The following is a 19,388-nucleotide window of genomic DNA, read 5'->3' as shown; positions in this document are numbered from 1 at the left end:
TTCGTGAAAGTGTGCAGACTCGACCAGGTAGCCGCCTGACACACCTGCTGAGCCGTAGCCTGGTGCCGCAATGCCCAGAACGCACCCACGGCTCTGGTAGAATGGGCTTTCAGTTCTGAAGGAACCGGAAGGCCAGAAGAACGGTAGGCTTCAAGAATTGGTTCCTTGATCCACCGAGCCAAGGTTGACTTGGAAGCCTGCGACCCTTTACGCTGGCCAGCGACAAGGACAAAGAGCGCATCCGAGCGGCGCAGGGGCGCCGTACGAGAAATGTAGAGCCGGAGTGCTCTCACAAGATCTAACAAGTGCAAATCCTTTTCACATTGGTGAACTGGATGAGGACAAAAAGAAGGTAAGGAGATATCCTGATTGAGATGAAAAGGGGATACCACCTTCGGGAGAAATTCCGGAACCGGACGCAGAACCACCTTGTCCTGGTGAAACACCAGGAAGGGAGCTTTGCATGACAGTGCAGCTAGCTCAGACACTCTGCGAAGTGATGTGACTGCCACCAGGAAGACCACCTTCTGCGAGAGGCGAGAAAGAGAAATATCTCTCATTGGCTCGAAAGGTGGTTTCTGAAGAGCCATTAGCACCCTGTTCAGATCCCAGGGTTCTAGCGGGCGCTTGTAAGGGGGGACTATGTGGCAAACCCCCTGCAGGAACGTGCGTACTTGCGGAAGCCTTGCTAGACGCTTTTGAAAAAATACAGAGAGCGCCGAGACTTGCCCCTTAAGAGAGCCGAGAGACAGCCCCTTTTCCATTCCGGACTGAAGGAAAGACAGAAAAGTGGGCAAGGCAAATGGCCATGGAATAAAACCCTGATCAGAGCACCAGGATAAGAAGATCCTCCACGTCCTGTGGTAGATCTTGGCTGACGTTGGTTTCCTGGCCTGTCTCATAGTGGCAATGACCTCTTGAGATAACCCTGAAGACGCTAGGATCCAGGACTCAATGGCCACACAGTCAGGTTGAGGGCCGCAGAATTCAGATGGAAAAATGGCCCTTGAGACAGCAAGTCTGGTCGGTCTGGTAGTGCCCACGGTTGACCCACCGTGAGATGCCACAGATCCGGGTACCACGACCTCCTCGGCCAGTCTGGGGCGACGAGGAGGGCGCGGCGGCAGTCGGACCTGATCTTGCGTAACACTCTGGGCAGCAGTGCCAGAGGAGGAAAAACATAAGGCAGTCGAAACTGCGACCAATCCTGAACTAAGGCGTCTGCCGCCAGAGCTCTGTGATCTTGAGACCGTGCCATGAATGCCGGGACCTTGTTGTTGTGCCGGGACGCCATTAGGTCAACGTCCGGCTTCCCCCAGCGGCAACAGATCTCTTGAAACACGTCCGGGTGAAGAGACCATTCCCCTGCATCCATGCCCTGGCGACTGAGAAAGTCCGCTTCCCAGTTTTCCACGCCCGGGATGTGTACTGCGGAGATGGTGGAGGCTGTGGCTTCCACCCACAGCAGAATCCGCCGAACTTCCTGGAAGGCTTGCCGACTACGCGTGCCGCCTTGGTGGTTGATGTATGCCACCGCCGTGGCGTTGTCCGACTGAATTCGGATCTGCCTGCCTTCCAGCCACGGCTGGAACGCCTTCAGGGCTAGATACACTGCCCTTATCTCCAGAACATTGATCTGAAGGGAGGACTCTGGCTGAGTCCAGGTACCCTGAGCCCTGTGGTGGAGGAAGACCGCTCCCCACCCTGACAGACTCGCGTCCGTCGTGACCACAGCCCAGGATGGGGGCAGGAAGGATTTCCCCTTCGACAAAGAAGTGGGAAGAAGCCACCACTGAAGGGATGCCTTGGCTGCCCGAGAAAGGGAGACGTTCCTGTCGAGGGACGTCGATTTCCTGTCCCATTTGCGGAGAATGTCCCATTGAAGAGGACGCAGATGAAACTGTGCAAATGGAACTGCCTCCATTGCTGCCACCATCTTCCCTAGGAAGTGCATGAGGCGTCTCAAGGGGTGCGACTGGGCTCGGAGGAGAGATTGCACCCCTGTCTGTAGTGATCGCTGTTTGTCCAGCGGAAGTTTCACTATCGCTGGGAGAGTGTGAAACTCCATCCCGAGATATGTCAGCGATTGTGTCGGTGTCAGTTTTGACTTTGGGAAATTGATGATCCACCCGAACCTCTGGAGTCTCTCCAGAGCAATGTTCAGGCTGTGTTGGCATGCCACCCGAGAGGGGGCCTTGACAAGAAGATCGTCCAAGTAAGGGATCACTGAGTGTCCCTGAGAGTGTAGGACTGCAACCACTGTTGCCATGACCTTGGTGAAGACCCGTGGGGCTGTTGCCAGGCCGAAAGGCAGTGCCACGAACTGAAGGTGTTCCAGGCCGAAAGGCAGTGCCACGAACTGAAGGTGTTCGTCCCCGATGGCGAAACGCAGGAAGCGCTGATGCTCTGGTGCAATCGGCACGTGGAGATAAGCATCCTTGATGTCGATTGAGGCTAGGAAGTCTCCTTGGGACATCGAGGCGATGACGGAGCGGAGAGATTCCATCCGGAATCGTCTGGTTTTCACGTGTTTGTTGAGCAGTTTGAGGTCCAGGACGGGACGGAAAGATCCGTCCTTTTTTGGTACGACAAACAAGTTGGAGTAAAAACCGTGACCCCATTGCTGAAGGGGAACGGGGATAACTACTCCTTCTGCCTTCAGAGAGTTCACCGCCTGAAGAAGAGCATCGGCTCGCCCGGGGGGCGGAGATGTTCTGAAGAAACGAATCGGAGGACGAGAATTGAACTCTATCCTGTAACCGTGAGACAGAATGTCTCTCACCCATCGGTCTTGGACATGTGGGAACCAGGCGTCGGAAAAGCGGGAGAGCCTGCCACCGACCGAGGATGCGGTCTGGGGAGTCCGCCAGTCATGAGGAGGCTGCTTTGGGAGCGGTTCCTCCGGCGGTCTTTTTAGGACGTGCTTTAGACCGCCATGAATCAGAGTTCCTCTGATCCTTTTGAGGCCTGTTGGACGAGGAGAATTGAGACCTGCCTGAGGGCCGAAAGGACCGAAACCTCGATTGTACCTTCCGTTGTTGAGGTCTGTTAGGTTTGGACTGGGGTAAGGACGAGTCCTTACCCTTGGATTGTTTAATGATTTCATCCAATTGCTCGCCAAACAGGCGGTCGCCAGAAAACGGCAAACCGGTTAAAAACTTCTTGGAAGCAGAGTCTGCCTTCCATTCACGTAGCCACATGGCCCTGCGGACTGCCACGGAATTGGCGGATGCTACCGCTGTACGGCTCGCAGAGTCTAGTACCGCATTCATGGCGTAGGACGCAAACGCCGACGCCTGAGAGGTTAATGACACAACCTGCGGAGTCGCGGCTCGTGTGAGTGCGTTAATCTCAGACTGACAAGCTGAGATAGCTTGTAGTGCCCATACGGCAGCAAATGCCGGAGCAAAGGACGCGCCGATAACCTCATAGATGGATTTCATCAGGAGCTCTATCTGCCTGTCAGTGGCATCCTTGAGTGATGCACCATCTGCCACTGCAACTATGGATCTGGCCGCCAGTCTAGAGACTGGAGGATCCACCTTGGGACACTGGGCCCAACCCTTGACTACGTCAGGGGGGAAGGGATAACGTGTGTCGTGAAGTCGCTTAGTAAAGCGCTTATCCGGAAAAGCTCGGTGCTTCTGGACTGCGTCTTTGAAGTCGGAGTGATCAAGAAACGCACTCCGTGTACGTTTGGGAAACCTAAAATGAAATTTCTCCTGCTGAGGAGCTGACTCCTCAATCGGAAGGGGTGGAGGAGAAAGATCTAACACCTGATTGATGCTATAAGGTCGTTTACTATGGCGTCCCCTTCAGGCGTATCAAGGTTGAGCGCGGTGTCAGGATTTGAGTCCTGATCTGCCGCATCTGCTTCATCTTCCAGAGAGTCCTCATGCTGAGAACCTGAACAGTGAGATGAAATCGAGGGAATCTCCCAGCGACCCCGCTTAGCCGGTCTGGGACTGCGGTCCGTGTCGGAGTCCTCCCCATGGGACCTATGAGTTGACCCAGGAGCACTTTGCTGCTCCGACCGAGGGAGGCCTGGGGGCAATGAATCAACAGTGCCCGGGGCCTGTGTAGGTCTGGACTGCAAAGCTTCCAGTATCCTAGCAGACCATCTATCCATAGACTCAGAAAGTTTGTCAGCAAATACTGCAAACTCTGTCCCTGTCACCTGGACAGTGGGGGCCGGAGGTTCCACCTGGGCCGGGGGTCCCACCAGTGGCTGAGACTCCGGCTGAGTGAGTGTCACAGGGGCCGAGCATTGCACACAATGAGGGTAGGTGGAACCTGCAGGAAGCATTGCCGCACATGAGGTACAGGTTGCAAAGTAAGCTTGTGCTTTGGTACCCTTGCTTTTTGCAGACGACATGCTGTTTCTCCTCTTAGAATAATCAGTGAGGGTATATAGCCAAACGCTAACAGTGTGGCCGTACAGAGTAATGTATACACTATAAGCATATAAATATACAATTCGGCACCCAGGGGGGCCAGCACCTAGTAACAGGTGCGGCTTACCGACCGCTCTCAGTGGTTGTGTGACCACCAGATCCCTGCCTGGGCCTCCCAGAGCTGTAGAGCTCAGTTGTCTCCCCTCTGAAGTTCTCCAGCGTCTTGTAGCAATGGCTGCCGGCGTTCAGAGAGGAGGAGGGGGCCGTTGGCGTGCCTGTAAAAGTGCGGGAATCTGGTGCCCCACGGTGCTCAGTGAGGGGGGAGGAGGATACAAAGTATGCTCCTGCCCTCAGCGCTGACGTCCAGTGCAGCGTCCCGCCCTTACCCCTGACTGGCACGCCCGGGGGCGGGAATATGTGGCACTAGGCCGCAAAAGCCGGGGACTAAAGTTATAAGCGCAGCCGGCAAACAAGCGCGGCCAGCGCGGTAGTCCCGGAGCACTAACACACCCAGCAGCTGCTGCAGTGTCTATTATCCAGGCGCACTATGCGCCGTCCCCAAGGGGACACAGAGTACCTCAGAGTCGCAGGGCCTTGTCCCTGATGATACCCGGCTCCTGTCCAGCAGATTCCCCCAGGGGCTGCGGAGGGAGCACGGTCCCAGTGCCTGGTGACCGGTCAGGATCCCACTTCACCCAGAGCCCCTAAGGGATGGGGAAGGAAAACAGCATGTGGCTCCTGCCTATGTACCCACAATGGGTACCTCAACCTTAACAGCACCGCCGACCCGAGTGGGGTGAGAAGGGAGCATGCTGGGGGCCCTGTATGGGCCCACTTTTCTTCCATCCGATATAGTCAGCAGCTGCTGCTGACTAAAATGTGGAGCTTGCGTGGATGTGTGCCTCCTTCCACAAAGCAATAAAACTGAGGAGCCCGTGATGCACGGGGGGGTGTATAGGCAGAGGGGAGGGGTTTACACTTTTAAGTGTAATGCTTTGTGTGACCTCCGGAGGCATAAGCTATACACCCAATTGTCTGGGTCTCCCAATGGAGCGACAAAGAAATGGAAATCGCATACTTACAGTCAGGTGACAGCCCAGGGAATCCTGACAGCATGCAGTGTGCGCACTGTCATGATTCAAAAGTCTGTGACTGATGATATTCATACTAAAGCTTTAGTTCAGTAAGACAGCCTGTAAGGGTAAATATCCTTGGTGTACATTTAGTCCAGATTTTTTTATGCAGAATCTATTTATTGTAATGGTTATCCTGGGGTCGAGTAGGATGTATTTATTTATTTCATGGGGCATTTAGCCATTTTAATTTTAGGTATGTTTTTTTTCCTGGGTTATTTACTAGGGGGTCATCTCTGTGCTCGATAGTTATTTATACTGTATTTATATTGGGACGTTATTATGCTGAAGTTATTTATTCATAGATCAGCATTTTTACATGCGCCTGGTCTGATATATGTATATATTCCTGGGTTTACACTTATTTTGACATTCTGGTCTGGGGTCTGTATCAACCCCCTTGATCTTGAATATTTTCCTGGGTATATACAGTTACAATTCAGGCTGGTCGATATAAGCATTTATTTTGCCAGCTGATCAGTCTATATGTTGGGGTGTGTACTTATTTTGACATTCTGGTCGGGGGTCTGCATCAACCCCCTTGATCTTGAATATATTCCTGGGTATACACAGTTACAATTCAGGCTGGTCGATATAAGCATTTATTTTGCCATCTTATCAGTCTATATGTTGGGGTGTGGACTTATTTTGAAGGTCTGTTCATACTGGGCTTTTATTAATTTTAAGTAGCGATGAAGGCTACATGGTCTTTGTGTAAATGGAACGCAGCAAGTTAGTGACATTTGGGGACATGGACTATGGAGATGGACTCTAATAACCTGATATTACCAATCGTATCTGGCTGTCCATAACGTGAAGACGATCCCGGCATTCTGACATCTTATTAACACATTAAATTGTTCAGCCATTATTGGGGCACCAGAGAGACACATCCTGAAGAAAGAGTAGTAAGTACACTCACCGGCCACCGATCCCTGCAGCATCGCGATGTCCTCCTGTCTTTCTGCCCGCTGATCTGTGTGGAGAGCGGTGCGCACAGCGATGACGTAATCTCTATGCTCCACACAGGTCAGCGGCGCTTCTATTGGCACAGACAGGAAGACTAGCGATGCTGCTGGAGTGGGGAAAGGGGAGTATAAGGCTATGTGCACACTAGGCCGTTTTACCCGCGGATTTACCCGCGGATTTGCTGCGGAAATTTTTTGAGAAATGTCTGCAATCTTTGTGCAGACATTTCCCAGCAAATCCTATGAGAAAAAATAATAGCTGTGCGCACTGTGCGGATTTTTCTCAAGAAATTTCCTTGAGAAGAATTTCTTGAGAAAATTTCTTGAGAAAATGAGCATGTCAATTCTTTTCCGCAGGTACCTGCGGATTTCTGCAGTACAGCCTGCAAAATCCGCAGGGAATAACCAGCGGGAAAATCGCGGCAAATTCACGGCTAATCCGCATGCGGATTTTATCCGGAGGTCCGGAAATCTTCCACTCCCAGAAGTTTCTCAAGAAATTTTCTTGAGAAAATTCACATTTCTAGTGCGCACAAAGCCTAAACGTTTATTTTTTTGTGTGCCACGGGATGCGGGCCATATAACAGGATGGGGGTATATAGCAGGATGAGGTTATATAGCAGAATGGGGGCATATACCTGGATGGGGGCATATACCTGGATGGGGGCACATACCAGGATGGTGGACATATATACAAGGATAGGAATCATATACAAGGCAGGAGGATCATTACGAGGATGGGGTACCTTAGTAGGGAATTTAGGGACATTACCCCAATAATAGTGTCAGCAGCAGATCTTCGCCCCATAACAGTGTGTCATGACCAGATTTTTTGCTTAAAATTTTATTTTCCTATTTTCCTCCTCTAAAACCAGGGTGCGTCTTATGGTCCGGTGTGTCTCATAGTCCGAAAAATACGATAACACAGAGGAAACATACGTCACCTTTAACCACTGTGCGGGTTGCATTTTCCTGCAGATCTGAGCGAAAAGAGTTGAATCCAAAAACTTTTTTCAGGGTGGAGACAATTCTGCATGTAGAGCTTGTTGATGATGATGAGGAGGAGGAAGACGGCGTGCTCATTTCGGAATAAGGTCCTGTAACAAATAAATCAGCAATCAGTATTCATTGGAAAATGTCTGCCCAATGACAAAAAAAACCCCCACAAAGCTGAAAGGATAAAACCAGAAAACAGTAACAAATAGAAACAAAACATATATTCATTTATGGAACATAATATGGGATTATATTGGGTTATCCTACTGTCTGTAAGCCATGTTAAGCATCGGCAATTGTAGCCAATAATAGGGAGAACCACTAATGCAATGCTCATGTTACGCAGATTTCTTGAGGGCATAGTCTACAGAGAAAGTCCACAACAAATCCTATTACAATAAATGTGACTATCACATCTGTGTGCCTACCATGCTGTGACACATCTGTGTGCCTACCATGCTGTGACACATCTGTGTGCCTACCATGCTGTGACACATCTGTGTGCCTACCATGCTGTGACACATCTGTGTGCCTACCATGCTGTGACACATCTGTGTGCCTACCATGCTGTGACACATCTGTGTGCCTACCATGCTGCGACACATCTGTGTGCCTACCATGCTGTGACACATCTGTGTGCCTACCATGCTGTGACACATCTGTGTGCCTACCATGCTGTGACACATCTGTGTGCCTACCATGCTGTGACACATCTGTGTGCCTACCATGCTGTGACACATCTGTGTGCCTACCATGCTGCGACACATCTGTGTGCCTACCATGCTGTGACACATCTGTGTGCCTACCATGCTGTGACACATCTGTGTGCCTACCATGCTGTGACACATCTGTGTGCCTACCATGCTGTGACACATCTGTGTGCCTACCATGCTGTGACACATCTGTGTGCCTACCATGCTGTGAGCCTTAGTTTTTTACATCTCTGCCAAGTGCTAGATTATAGTCTGACATATACAGAAGCGATTTGGCAGGATTGGAAAGATTCAGGCTCAAACCAAGCATTTTACAACCTTTCAATGCAGGAATTATGGGATGACGAATGCCACTTTCTTTTTAATTTCTCCCCTATTTTGGAAAGGTCTTACTTTTAGGGGTACTTTGCACACTACGACATTGCAAGCCGATGCTGCAAAGCCGAGTGCGATAGTCCCCGCCCCCGTCGCAGCTGCGATATCCTGTGATAGCTGCCATAGCGAACATTATCGCAACGGCAGCTTCACATGCACATACCTGCCCTGCCTTCCTAAGGGGGCGGGTCGTGCGGCATCACAGCGACGTCACACGGCAGGCGGCCAATAGAAGTGGAGGGGCGGAGATGAGGGGGACGTAAACATCCCGCCCACCTCCTTCCTTCCTCATTGCAGGAGGGACGCAGGTAAGATGTTCCTCGCTCCTGCAACTTCATACACAGCGATGTGTGCTGCCGCAGGAACGAGGAACAACATCGTACCGTCGCTGTTGCGAAATTATGGAAATGTCGGACCCTACGCCGATCATACGATACCGACACTTTTGCGCTCGTTAATCGTATGTAAAAGGATTCACATACTCCGATGTCGACAGCGACGCTGGATGTGCGTCACTTTTGATTTGACCCCACCGACATCGCACCTGTGATGTCGTAGTGTGCAAAGTACCTCTTAAGTTTAGGTGGGATCAGCCTCCTCAGGCACATGTTCAAGTGGATATCAATTTATCAGGAAGGGATGACGTTGTGTCCTGGGTCTGCCTGCCGGTGACTTTGACCTTTCCTCGCATCTGCGCATTACAGTACTTTGATCTGGTCTTAGCCAGGCAGATCAAAGTGCGCATGCGCAGGAGTGTAATGGCGGCCTCGCAAGTCACGTCATCCACACAGGGCTGGGAAGAAGGATGGCAATCGCACAAGATGGGGGAGGCGCCGGACTGAGAGCAGTGACACCCACTGGACCAAACCACCCCTCAGGTGAGTATTATAAAAATCTTTTTTATGTTATACAAAAGCAGCCTGTGCTCCTATATACAGTATTCTGGAATGCTGTATATAAGAGCTCAATGGTGGTGGCCGTAGCTCATAAATGAAAAACCTGGTGACAGCTTCCCTTTAATTTACAGAAGGGTAATACGAGTAAACAAATGGTACAATTTATTAGGTACTTTCTCCTTAATATGCCAATATCCCATATTACTTTTCTGGCACAGTGCAAGACTCAAAGGGGAAGAAACGCCATGATATAGCGCAAATTGTGCTGTTTTGCTTTGTAGGTGCCATATCACATTGGCAGAGCCCCTAAGGTGTCAGAACCCCCATAAGTGCCCCCACTTTACAAAATACACCCCTCAGATGAATTTATCTAGGGGTGCAGTGATGATATTGGCACTACATGTGTGTCACCGAATTTTATGCTATTGGGTGGTGAATAATAATTACATTATTAGCACAAATATTTAGTTTTACCCCCAGATTTTACTATTTCACATGGGAAAATGGGCAACAATGGTACCAAAATGTATCACACAATTTCTCTTGAACGTGGCAGCCACACGACGAGACTCAGGAGAGAAGCAGCACTATTGACCCTTGGAGCATACATTTTCCTAGAATAGTTTGCAGATTCCATTGACAGAGCCTTTAAGTGCTAGAAGAGCAGAATCCCCCCCCTCAACTGTCCCCACTTTGAAATGACACCGGTCTGTGATATTATCCACCTGTGTAGTGACTATTTTGACTCCATGGATGGTTTCCAGAAACAAGCAGCAATGGATGTTGCCAAGACAAAAATTGCAAATCTGCCATTGTAGTGCCCATACATTGTAGTGCCCACAGATTGTGCTCAGTTCATGCTTCTGGAGACACGCACCTGGTATATTAAATGGGTTCTCCTCACTAAATGCTAAACATGTGGACACTAGATGTAGGCACATTATGGGGCTCAGAAGGTGGGGGGGGCATTTGAATTTGGGTGCAAATTTTGCTGGATTTCTTTTTTGGAGAAGCCATGATGCTTCTCAAGAGCCTTTATTTTAACAAGTAATGTGGAAGCCCCCTATACTGCCACTGACAAATAATGGACCTGAGTGGAGGCTTGGGTTGTTTTTTTTTTGTGAAATGAGTTGAAGCTTTTATTGGGAACATTTTACATGACATTTTAGATCACATTTATCCTGTGCTCTACGCTGAGCATTTACATTGGGGTTTACAACTAAATCTATGAATGACACCCCTGAGGGATTCATTCACTATAATGAGGCAGCATAGTCACTCTATACTCTGTCTGACCTTTGTTCAGTGGTATCCGTCAAAAAAAGAAGGGAATTTTGTTTACTTACCGTAAATTCCTTTTATTCTAGCTCTAATTGGGAGACCCAGACAATTGGGTGTATAGGCTATGCCTCCGGAGGCCGCACAAAGTATTACACTCAAAAGTGTTAAGCCCCTCCCCTTCTGCCTATACACCCCCCGTGCTCCCCAGTTTTGGTGCAAAAGCAAGAAGGAGGAAAAAGAATTATAAACTGGTTAAAAGTAACTTCAATCTGAAGGAATATCGGAGAACTGAAACCATTCAACATGAACAACATGTGTACACAAAAAAACAGGGGCGGGCGCTGGGTCTCCCAATTAGAGCTAGAAGAAAAGGAATTTACGGTAAGTAAACAAAATTCCCTTCTTCTTTGTCGCTCTATTGGGAGACCCAGACAATTGGGACGTCCAAAAGCAGTCCCTGGGTGGGTAAAATAATACCTCATAATAGAGCCGTAAAGAAGGGAATTTTGTTTACTTACCGTAAATTCCTTTTCTTCTAGCTCCAATTGGGAGACCCAGACAATTGGGTGTATAGCTATTGCCTCTGGAGGCCACACAAAGTATTACACTTAAAAGTGTAAGGCCCTTCCCCTTCTGGCTATACACCCCCAGTGGGATCACTGGCTCACCAGTTTTAGTGCCAAAGCAAGAAGGAGGAAAGCCAATAACTGGTTTAAAGACCAATTCAATCCGAGGAAACATCGGAGAACTGAACCATACCACATGAACAACATGTGTACCCGAAAAAACAGAAAAACCCCGAGAAAACAGGGCGGGTGCTGGGTCTCCCAATTGGAGCTAGAAGAAAAGGAATTTACGGTAAGTAAACAAAATTCCCTTCTTCTTTGTCGCTCCATTGGGAGACCCAGACAATTGGGATGTCCAAAAGCAATCCCTGGGTGGGTAAAAGAATACCTCATGATAGGGCCGTCAAACGGCCCTCTCCTACAGGTGGCCAACCGCCGCCTGAATGACTTATCTACCTAGGCTGGCGTCTGCCGAAGCGTAGGTATGCATCTGATAATGCTTGGTAAAAGTAAGTAGACTCGACCAGGTGGGTGCCTGACACACCTGCTGAGCCGTAGCCTGGTGCCGTAATGCCCAGGATGCACCCACGGCTCTGGTAGAATGGGCCTTCGGCCTTGAGAGAACCAGAAGCCCAGTAGAACTGTAGGTTTCAAGAATTGGTTCCTCGAGCCCCCGAGCAAGGGTGGATCTGGAAGCTTGCGACTGTTTACGCCGACCAGCGACAAGGACAAAGAGTGCATCCGGGTGGCGCAGGAGCGCCATGCGGGAAGTAGAACCTGAGTGCTCTCACCAGAACCAACAGATGCAAATCTTTCTGAAATTGATGGACTGGACGAGGACACAAAGAAGGTGAGGTGATATCCTGATTGATATGAAAATGGGATACCACCTTAGGGAGAAATTCCGGAACCGGACGCAGAACTACCCTGTCCTGGTGAAGGACCAGGAAGGGAGTTTGTCTGAGAGCGTTGCTAGCTCGGAAACTCTCCTAAGAGACGAGACCGTTACTAGAAGGCCACTTCCCGTGAAAAACGGGAAGGGAGACATCCTTCAAAGGCTCGAAAGGCGGCATCTGGAGAGCAATTAGAACCTTGTTCAGATCTCAGGGCTCTAACGGCCGCTTGTACGGAGTGCTGAGAAGACAAACTCCCCGTAGGAACGTGCGTACCTGAGGAAGTCGTCGTTTCTGAAAAAATACAGATAGCGCTGAGACTTGTCCCTAAAGGGAACTGAGCGACAACCCATTTTCCTACCTAGATTGCAGGAAGGAAGGAAACATAGACGATGCAACCGGCCAGGGAGAAACACCCTGCGCCGAGCACCGAGATAAGAACATCTTCCACGTCCTGTGGTCAATCTTGGCGGACGTTGGTATGCTAGCCTGTCTCATGGTGGCAACCACGTCCTGAGGTAATCCTGACGACACTAGGTTCCAGGACTCAATGCCACACCATCCGGTTGAGGGCCGTAGAATTCAAATGGAAGAATGGCCCTTGAGACAGCCAGTCTGATTGGTCTGGTAGTGCCCCCGGTTAGCCTACCGTGAGGCACCACAGAACCGAGTACCACAACATCCTCGGCCAATTTGTAGCGACGAGGATGGCGCGGCCGCAGTCGGTGTTGATCTAGCGCAGTACTCTGGGCAACAATGCCAGAGGTGGCACCTAAGGTAGCTGGAACTGCGACCAATGCTGAACTAAGGCGTTTGCCGCCAGAGCTCGATGATTGTGAAACCGTGCCATGAAGCTGGCACATTGTTGTTGTGCCGTGACGCCATTAGATCGACGTCCGGCCTCTGTCAGCGGCGCCAGATCTCCTGAAACCCGTCCGGGTGAGGAGACCATACTCTTTCGGCCACACCTCAGCGACTTAGGAAGTCAGCTTCCTAGTTTCCACACTTGGGATGTGAATTGTGGATATGGTGGATGCCGTGTCTTCCACCCACATCAGAACCTGCCGGACTTCCTGGAAGGCTTGCCGGTTGCGCGTTCTTCCTTGGTGGTTGATGTATGCCACCGCTGTGGAGCTGTCCGACTGAAGTCGGATATGCTTGCTTTCCAGCCGCTGTTGGAAGGATTGTAGGGCAAGATACACTGCTCTGTGTTCAAGAACATTGATCTGAAGAGTGGACTCTTGCTGAGTCCACGTACCCTGAGCGCTGTAGTGGAGAAAAACTGCTCCCCACCCTGATAGACTCGCGTCTGTCGTAACTATCGCCCAGGACGGGGATAGGAAGGACCTTCTTTTTGACCAAGAGGTGAGAAGAAGCCACCACCGTAGAGATTCCTTGGCCGCCTGAGAAAGAACGACGACTCTGTTGAGGGACGTCGACTCCTCGTCCCATTGGCGGAGAATGTCCCATTGTAGTGGACGCAGTAAAACTGCGCGAAAGGAACTGCCTCCATTGCTACCATCTTACGTAGGAAGTGCATGAGGCGTCTCAATGTGTGCGACTGGTTCTTAAAGAAGAGCTTGCAGCCCGTAGTGAATGCTGTTTGTCTAGCGGCAGCTTCACTATCGCTGAGAGAGTAAGAAACTCTATGCCTAGATATGTTATCGATAGGGTCGGGATCGGATCTGACTTTAAAAAGTTGATGATCCACCCAAAACTCTAGAGAGTCTCCAGCGCAACGTTCGGGCAGTGTTGGCATGTTTCCTAAGAGAGTGCCTTGACAAGTAGATCGTCTAAATACGGGACCACAGAGTGACCCTGAGAGTGCAGGACTGTGACTACTTGCCAGCGGCCGGCGCGACCGATTCCTGGAAGTGGCCAGCGTCCCGCCCCTCTCCTGACTGGCAGGTCTGGGGGCGGGAACGAACGGAAGCAGGCCGCAAAAGCCGGGGACTCTAGTTATCAGCGCGGCCGCCGTAAAAGCGCAGGCCGCGCTGAAGTCCCCGGCGCACTACAAGTGCCAGCCGCGCCGCAGTCCCAGCGGCCGGCGCGACCAATTCCCATAAGTGAGCCTGCTTCAGCAAAGCTGAATGAGGCCATGGCACAGGCGCCGCAGCGCTGATGTCCCCCGGCGCACTACAACACCCAGCATGCTGCGGTGTGAGCGCCAAATGCACGGGGACACAGAGTACCTTGAGGAAGCAGGGCCATGTCCCTGATGTACTCCGCTCCATCCAGCATCTTCTCCAGGGGCTGTAGATGGAGCACGGTCTCAGTGCCTGGAGACCGGTAAATCCCACTTCACCCAGAGCCCTGTAAAAAGGGATGGGGAAGGAATCAGCATGTGGGCTCCTGCCGCCGTACCCGCAATGGGTACCTCAACCTTACAAACACCTCCGACATACAGTGGGGTGAGAAGGGAGCATGCTGGGGACACTATATGTGTCCTCTTTTCTTCCATCCGACATAGTCAGCAGCTGCTGCTGACTAAAAAGTGGAGCTATGCGTGGATGTGTTGCCTCCTTCGCACAAAGCACAAAACTGGTGAGCCAGTGATCCCACTGGGGGTGTATAGCCAGAAGGGGAGGGGCCTTACACTTTTAAGTGTAATACTTTGTGTGGCCTCCAGAGGCAATAGCTATACACCCAATTGTCTGGGTCTCCCAATGGAGCGACAAAGAAACGGCGTCTTCCTACAGGTGGGCAACCGCCGCCTGAAGGACTCGTCTACCTAGGCTGGCATCCGCCGAAGCATAGGTATGCACCTGATAGTGCTTCGTGACAGTGTGCAGGCTCGACCAGGTAGCCGCCTGACACACCTGCTGAGCCGTAGCCTGGTGCCTCAAAGCCCAGGACGCGCCCACGGCTCTGGTAGAATGGGCCTTCAGCCCTGAGGGAACCAGAAGCCCAGCAGAACGGTAGGCTTCGATAATTGGCTCCTTGATCCACCGAGCCAGGGTTGATTTGGAAGCCTGTGACCCTTTACGCTGGCCAGCGACAAGGACAAAGAGTGCATCCGAGCGGCGCAGGGGCGCCGTACGAGAAATGTAGAGTCTGAGTGCTCTCACCCAATCTAACAAGTGCCAATCCTTTTCACATTGGTGAACTGGATGAGGATAAAAAGAAGGTAAGGAGATATCCTGATTAAGATGAAAGGAGGATACCACCTTAGGGAGAAAATCCGGAACCGGACGTAGAACCACCTTGTCCTGGTGAAACACCAGGAAAGGGGCTTTGCACGACAATGCTGCTAGCTCAGACACTCTCCGAAGAGAAGTGACTGCTACTAGAAAAACCACTTTCTGCGAAAGTCGTGAGAGGGAAATATCTCTCATTGGCTCGAATGGTGGTTTCTGAAGAACCATCAGAACCCTGTTTAGATCCCAGGGTTCTAACGGCCGCTTGTAAGGAGGAACGATGTGACAAACCCCCTGCAGGAACGTGCGTACCTGTGGAAGTCTGGCTAGGCGCTTCTGGAAAAACACAGAGAGCGCTGAGACTTGTCCCTTAAGGGAGCCGAGCGACAAACCCTTTTCCAGTCCAGATTGAAGGAAGGACAGAAAAGTGGTCAAGTCAAAAGGCCAGGGAGAAAAACCCTGAGCAGAGCACCACGACAGGAAAATTTTCCACGTCCTGTGGTAGATCTTGGCGGACGTTGGTTTCCTAGCCTGTCTCATAGTGGCAATGACGTCTTGAGATAACCCTGAAGACGCTAGGGTCCAGGACTCAATGGCCACACAGTCAGGTTGAGGGCCGCAGAATTCAGATGGAAAAAACGGCCCTCGAGATAGCAAGTCTGTTCGGTCTGGTAGTGTCCACGGTTGGCCGACCGTGAGATGCCACAGATCCGGGTACCACGACCTCCTTGGCCAGCCTGGAGCGACGAGGATGGCGCGGCGGCAGTCGGTCCTGATCTTGCGTAACACTCTGGGCAACAGTGCCAGCGGAGGAAACACATAAGGGAGCTGAAACTGCGACCATCCTGAACTAAGGCGTCTGCCGCCTGAGCTCTGGGATCTTGAGACCGTGCCATGAACATTGGTACCTTGTTGTTGTGCCGGGACGCCATGAGGTCGACGTCCGGCACCCCCCAGCAGCAACGGATCTCCTGAAACACGTCCGTGTGAAGGGACCATTCCCCTGCGTCCATGCCCTGGCAACTGAGATAATCTGCTTCCCAGTTTTCCACGCCTGGGATGTGAACTGCGGATATGGTGGATGCCGTGGCTTCCACCCACATCAAAATCCGCCGGACTTCCTGGAAGGCTTGCCGGCTGCGTGTGCCGCCTTGGTGGTTGATGTATGCCACCGCTGTGGAATTGTCCGACTGAATTCGGATCTGCTTGCCCTCCAGCCACTGCTGGAACGCTTTCTGGGCAAGATACACTGCCCGTATTTCCAGAACGTTGATCTGAAGCGAGGACTCTTGCTGGGTCCACGTACCCTGAGCCCTGTGGTGGGGAAAAAACCGCTCCCCACCCTGACAGACTCGCGTCCGTCGTGACTACTTCCCAGGATGGGGGTAGGAAGGATTTCCCCTTTGATAACGAAGTGGGAAGAAGCCACCACCGAAGGGAAGCTTTGGTCGCCTGAGAGAGGGAGACGGTCCTGTCGAGGGACGTCGGCTTCCTGTCCCATTTGCGTAGGATGTCCCATTGAAGGGGACGCAGGTGAAACTGCGCGAAAGGGACTGCCTCCATTGCTGCCACCATCTTCCCCAGGAAGTGCATGAGGCGCCTCAAGGGGTGTGACTGGCCTTGAAGGAGAGATTGTACCCCTTTCTGTAGTGCCTACTGCTTGAACAGCGGAAGCTTCACTATCGCTGAGAGGGTATGAAACTCCATGCCAAGATATGTCAGCGATTGGGCCGGTGTCAGATTTGACTTTGGAAAATTGATGATCCACCCGACACCCTGGAGAGTCTCCAGGGAAGCGTCGAGGATGCGTTGGCATGCCTCTTGAGAGGGTGCCTTGATCAGCATCCAAGTACGGGATCACCGAGTGACCCTGCGAGTGTAGGAGCGCTACTACAGTAGCCATAACCTTGGTAAAAACCCGTGGGGCTGTTACCAGGCCGAACGGTAGTGCCACGAATTGCAGGTGTTCGTTTCCTATGGCGAAGCGCAAGAAGCGCTGGGCTCTGGAGCAATCGGTACGTGGAGATAAGCATCTTTGATATCGATCGATGCAAGGAAATCTCCTTGGGACATTGAGGCGATGACGGAGCGGAGGGATTCCATCCTGAACCGTCTGGTTTTACATGTTTGTTGAGCAGTTTCAGGTCCAGGACCGGGCGGAAAGACCCGTCCTCCTTTGGGACCACAAACAAGATGGAGTAAAAACCGTGGCTCAGTTGCTGAAGAGGAACCGGGATCACCACTCCTTCTGCCTTCAGAGTGCACAGCGCCTGCAGAAGAGCCTCGGCTCGCTAGGGAGGCGGGAATGACCTGAAGAATCGAGTCGGGGGACGAGAGGTGAACTCAATCTTGTAACCGTGAGACAGAATGTCTCTCACCCAGCGGTCTTTTATTTGTGGCAGCCAGGTGTCGCAAAAGCGGGAGAGCCTGCCACCGACCGAGGATGCTACTAGAGGAGGTCGAAGTCATGAGGAAGCCGCTTTGTTAGCGGCGCCTCCGGTGGCCTTTTAAGGACGTGACTTAGACCGCCATGCGTCAGAGTCCCTTTGTTCTTTCTGAGACCTTTTGGACGAGGAGAATTGGGACCTGCCCCGCCCTGAAAGGACCGAAACCTTGACTGCCCTCTCCTCTGTTGGGGTATGTCCTGTTTGGACTGGGGTAAGGATGTATCCTTTCCCTTGGATTGTGTGATGATTTCATCCAGACGCTCGCCAAACAGCCTGTCGCCAGAAATTGGCAAACTGGTTAAGCGCTTTTTTGGAAGCAGAATCTGCCTTCCATTCCCGTAGCCACAAGGCCCTGCGGAGTACCACCGAATTGGCTGCCGCGACCGCCGTACGGCTCGCAGAGTCCAGGACAGCAATAATAGCGTAAGACGCAATTGCCGAGGTCTGGGTGGTAATGGATGCCACTTGTGGCGCGGCCGTGCATGTGGCTGCTTCAATTTGCGCTTGACCTGCTGAGATAGCTTGTAGCGCCCATACGGCTGCGAATGCTGGGGCAAAAGAAGCTCCGATAGCTTCATAGATGGATTTCAACCAGAGCTCCATCTGCCTGTCAGTGGCATCCTTGAGCGAGGCCCCCTCTTCCACTGCAAGTATGGATCTAGCCGCCAGTCTGGAGATTGGAGGATCCACTTTGGGACACTGAGTCCAACCTTTAACCACGTCAGAGGGAAAAGGATAACGTGTATCCTTTAGGCGCTTAGAAAACCGCTTATCTGGACAAGCATGATGAATCTGGACTGCCTCTCTGAAATCAGAGTGGTCCAGAAACATACTCGGTGTAAGAGAAGCTGACTCCTCCGCCGGAGGAGCTGAGGGAGAAATATCCAGCATTTGATCGATGGACGCAATAAGAACGTTCACTATGGCGTCCCCGTCTGGAGTATTAAGATTGAGAGCGGCCTCAGGATCAGAATCCTGATCAGCTGTCTCCGCATCATCAACCAGAGATTCCCCCCGCTGAGACCCTGAACAATATGATGTCGAGGGAAATTCTAAGCGAGCCCGCTTAGTCGGTCTGGAGCTGGGGTCTAAGTCAGAACCCTCAGTCTGGGATGTATGAGATACCCCGGGAGGACATTGTTGGTCCAACTGAGGGGGGCCAGGGAACAATGATTCAACAGAGTCCCTTTGCTGAGATACCGGCCTGGACTGCAAGGCTTCTAGTATCTTAGTCATAGTCTCAGAGAGTCTTGCAAACTCCGTCCCCATCACTAGGACAGTGTCAACAGGTGGCTCCCCCTGGGCCCCTCTTAGCAGAGGCCCTGGCTGAAGAAGTGTCACATGGGCCGAACAGTGCACACAATGAGGGTCAATGGAACCTGCCGGCAGCTGGGTCGTACAAGCGACGCAGGCAGCATAATAAGCCTGTGCTTTGGCACCCCTGCCTTTTGTGGGCGCCATGCTATTGTTTTCCCTGAGTAACACACTAGGGTATATAGCCAGAATGAACTGTGCTCATACAGTGTAAAATATATACTATAAACAAATAATGTATCAATACACTACAGCACCATGAGGCTAGCACCACA

At 51.5% G+C, this 19,388-nt stretch overlaps 1 protein-coding gene across 3 annotated transcripts in view; it reads right to left on the bottom strand.

Annotated features, from left to right (window-relative positions):
- RECQL5 (RecQ like helicase 5) overlaps positions 1 to 19,388 on the bottom strand; it is a 156,776-nt gene that overhangs the window by 133,791 nt on the left and 3,597 nt on the right. For all 3 annotated transcript variants that reach the window (XM_075349619.1, XM_075349621.1, XM_075349620.1), the window contains exon 2: positions 7,440 to 7,592. In XM_075349619.1, the coding sequence (XP_075205734.1) occupies positions 7,440 to 7,578 (139 nt within the window). In that variant the 5' untranslated portion in view covers positions 7,579 to 7,592. The remainder of the gene's footprint in view (positions 1 to 7,439; positions 7,593 to 19,388) is intronic.

This window comes from Anomaloglossus baeobatrachus, chromosome 5 (assembly GCF_048569485.1).
Source record: "Anomaloglossus baeobatrachus isolate aAnoBae1 chromosome 5, aAnoBae1.hap1, whole genome shotgun sequence".
In the NCBI taxonomy this organism is placed as follows: Eukaryota; Metazoa; Chordata; class Amphibia; order Anura; family Aromobatidae; genus Anomaloglossus; species Anomaloglossus baeobatrachus.
This window is presented reverse-complemented; position numbering and strand designations above follow the sequence as displayed.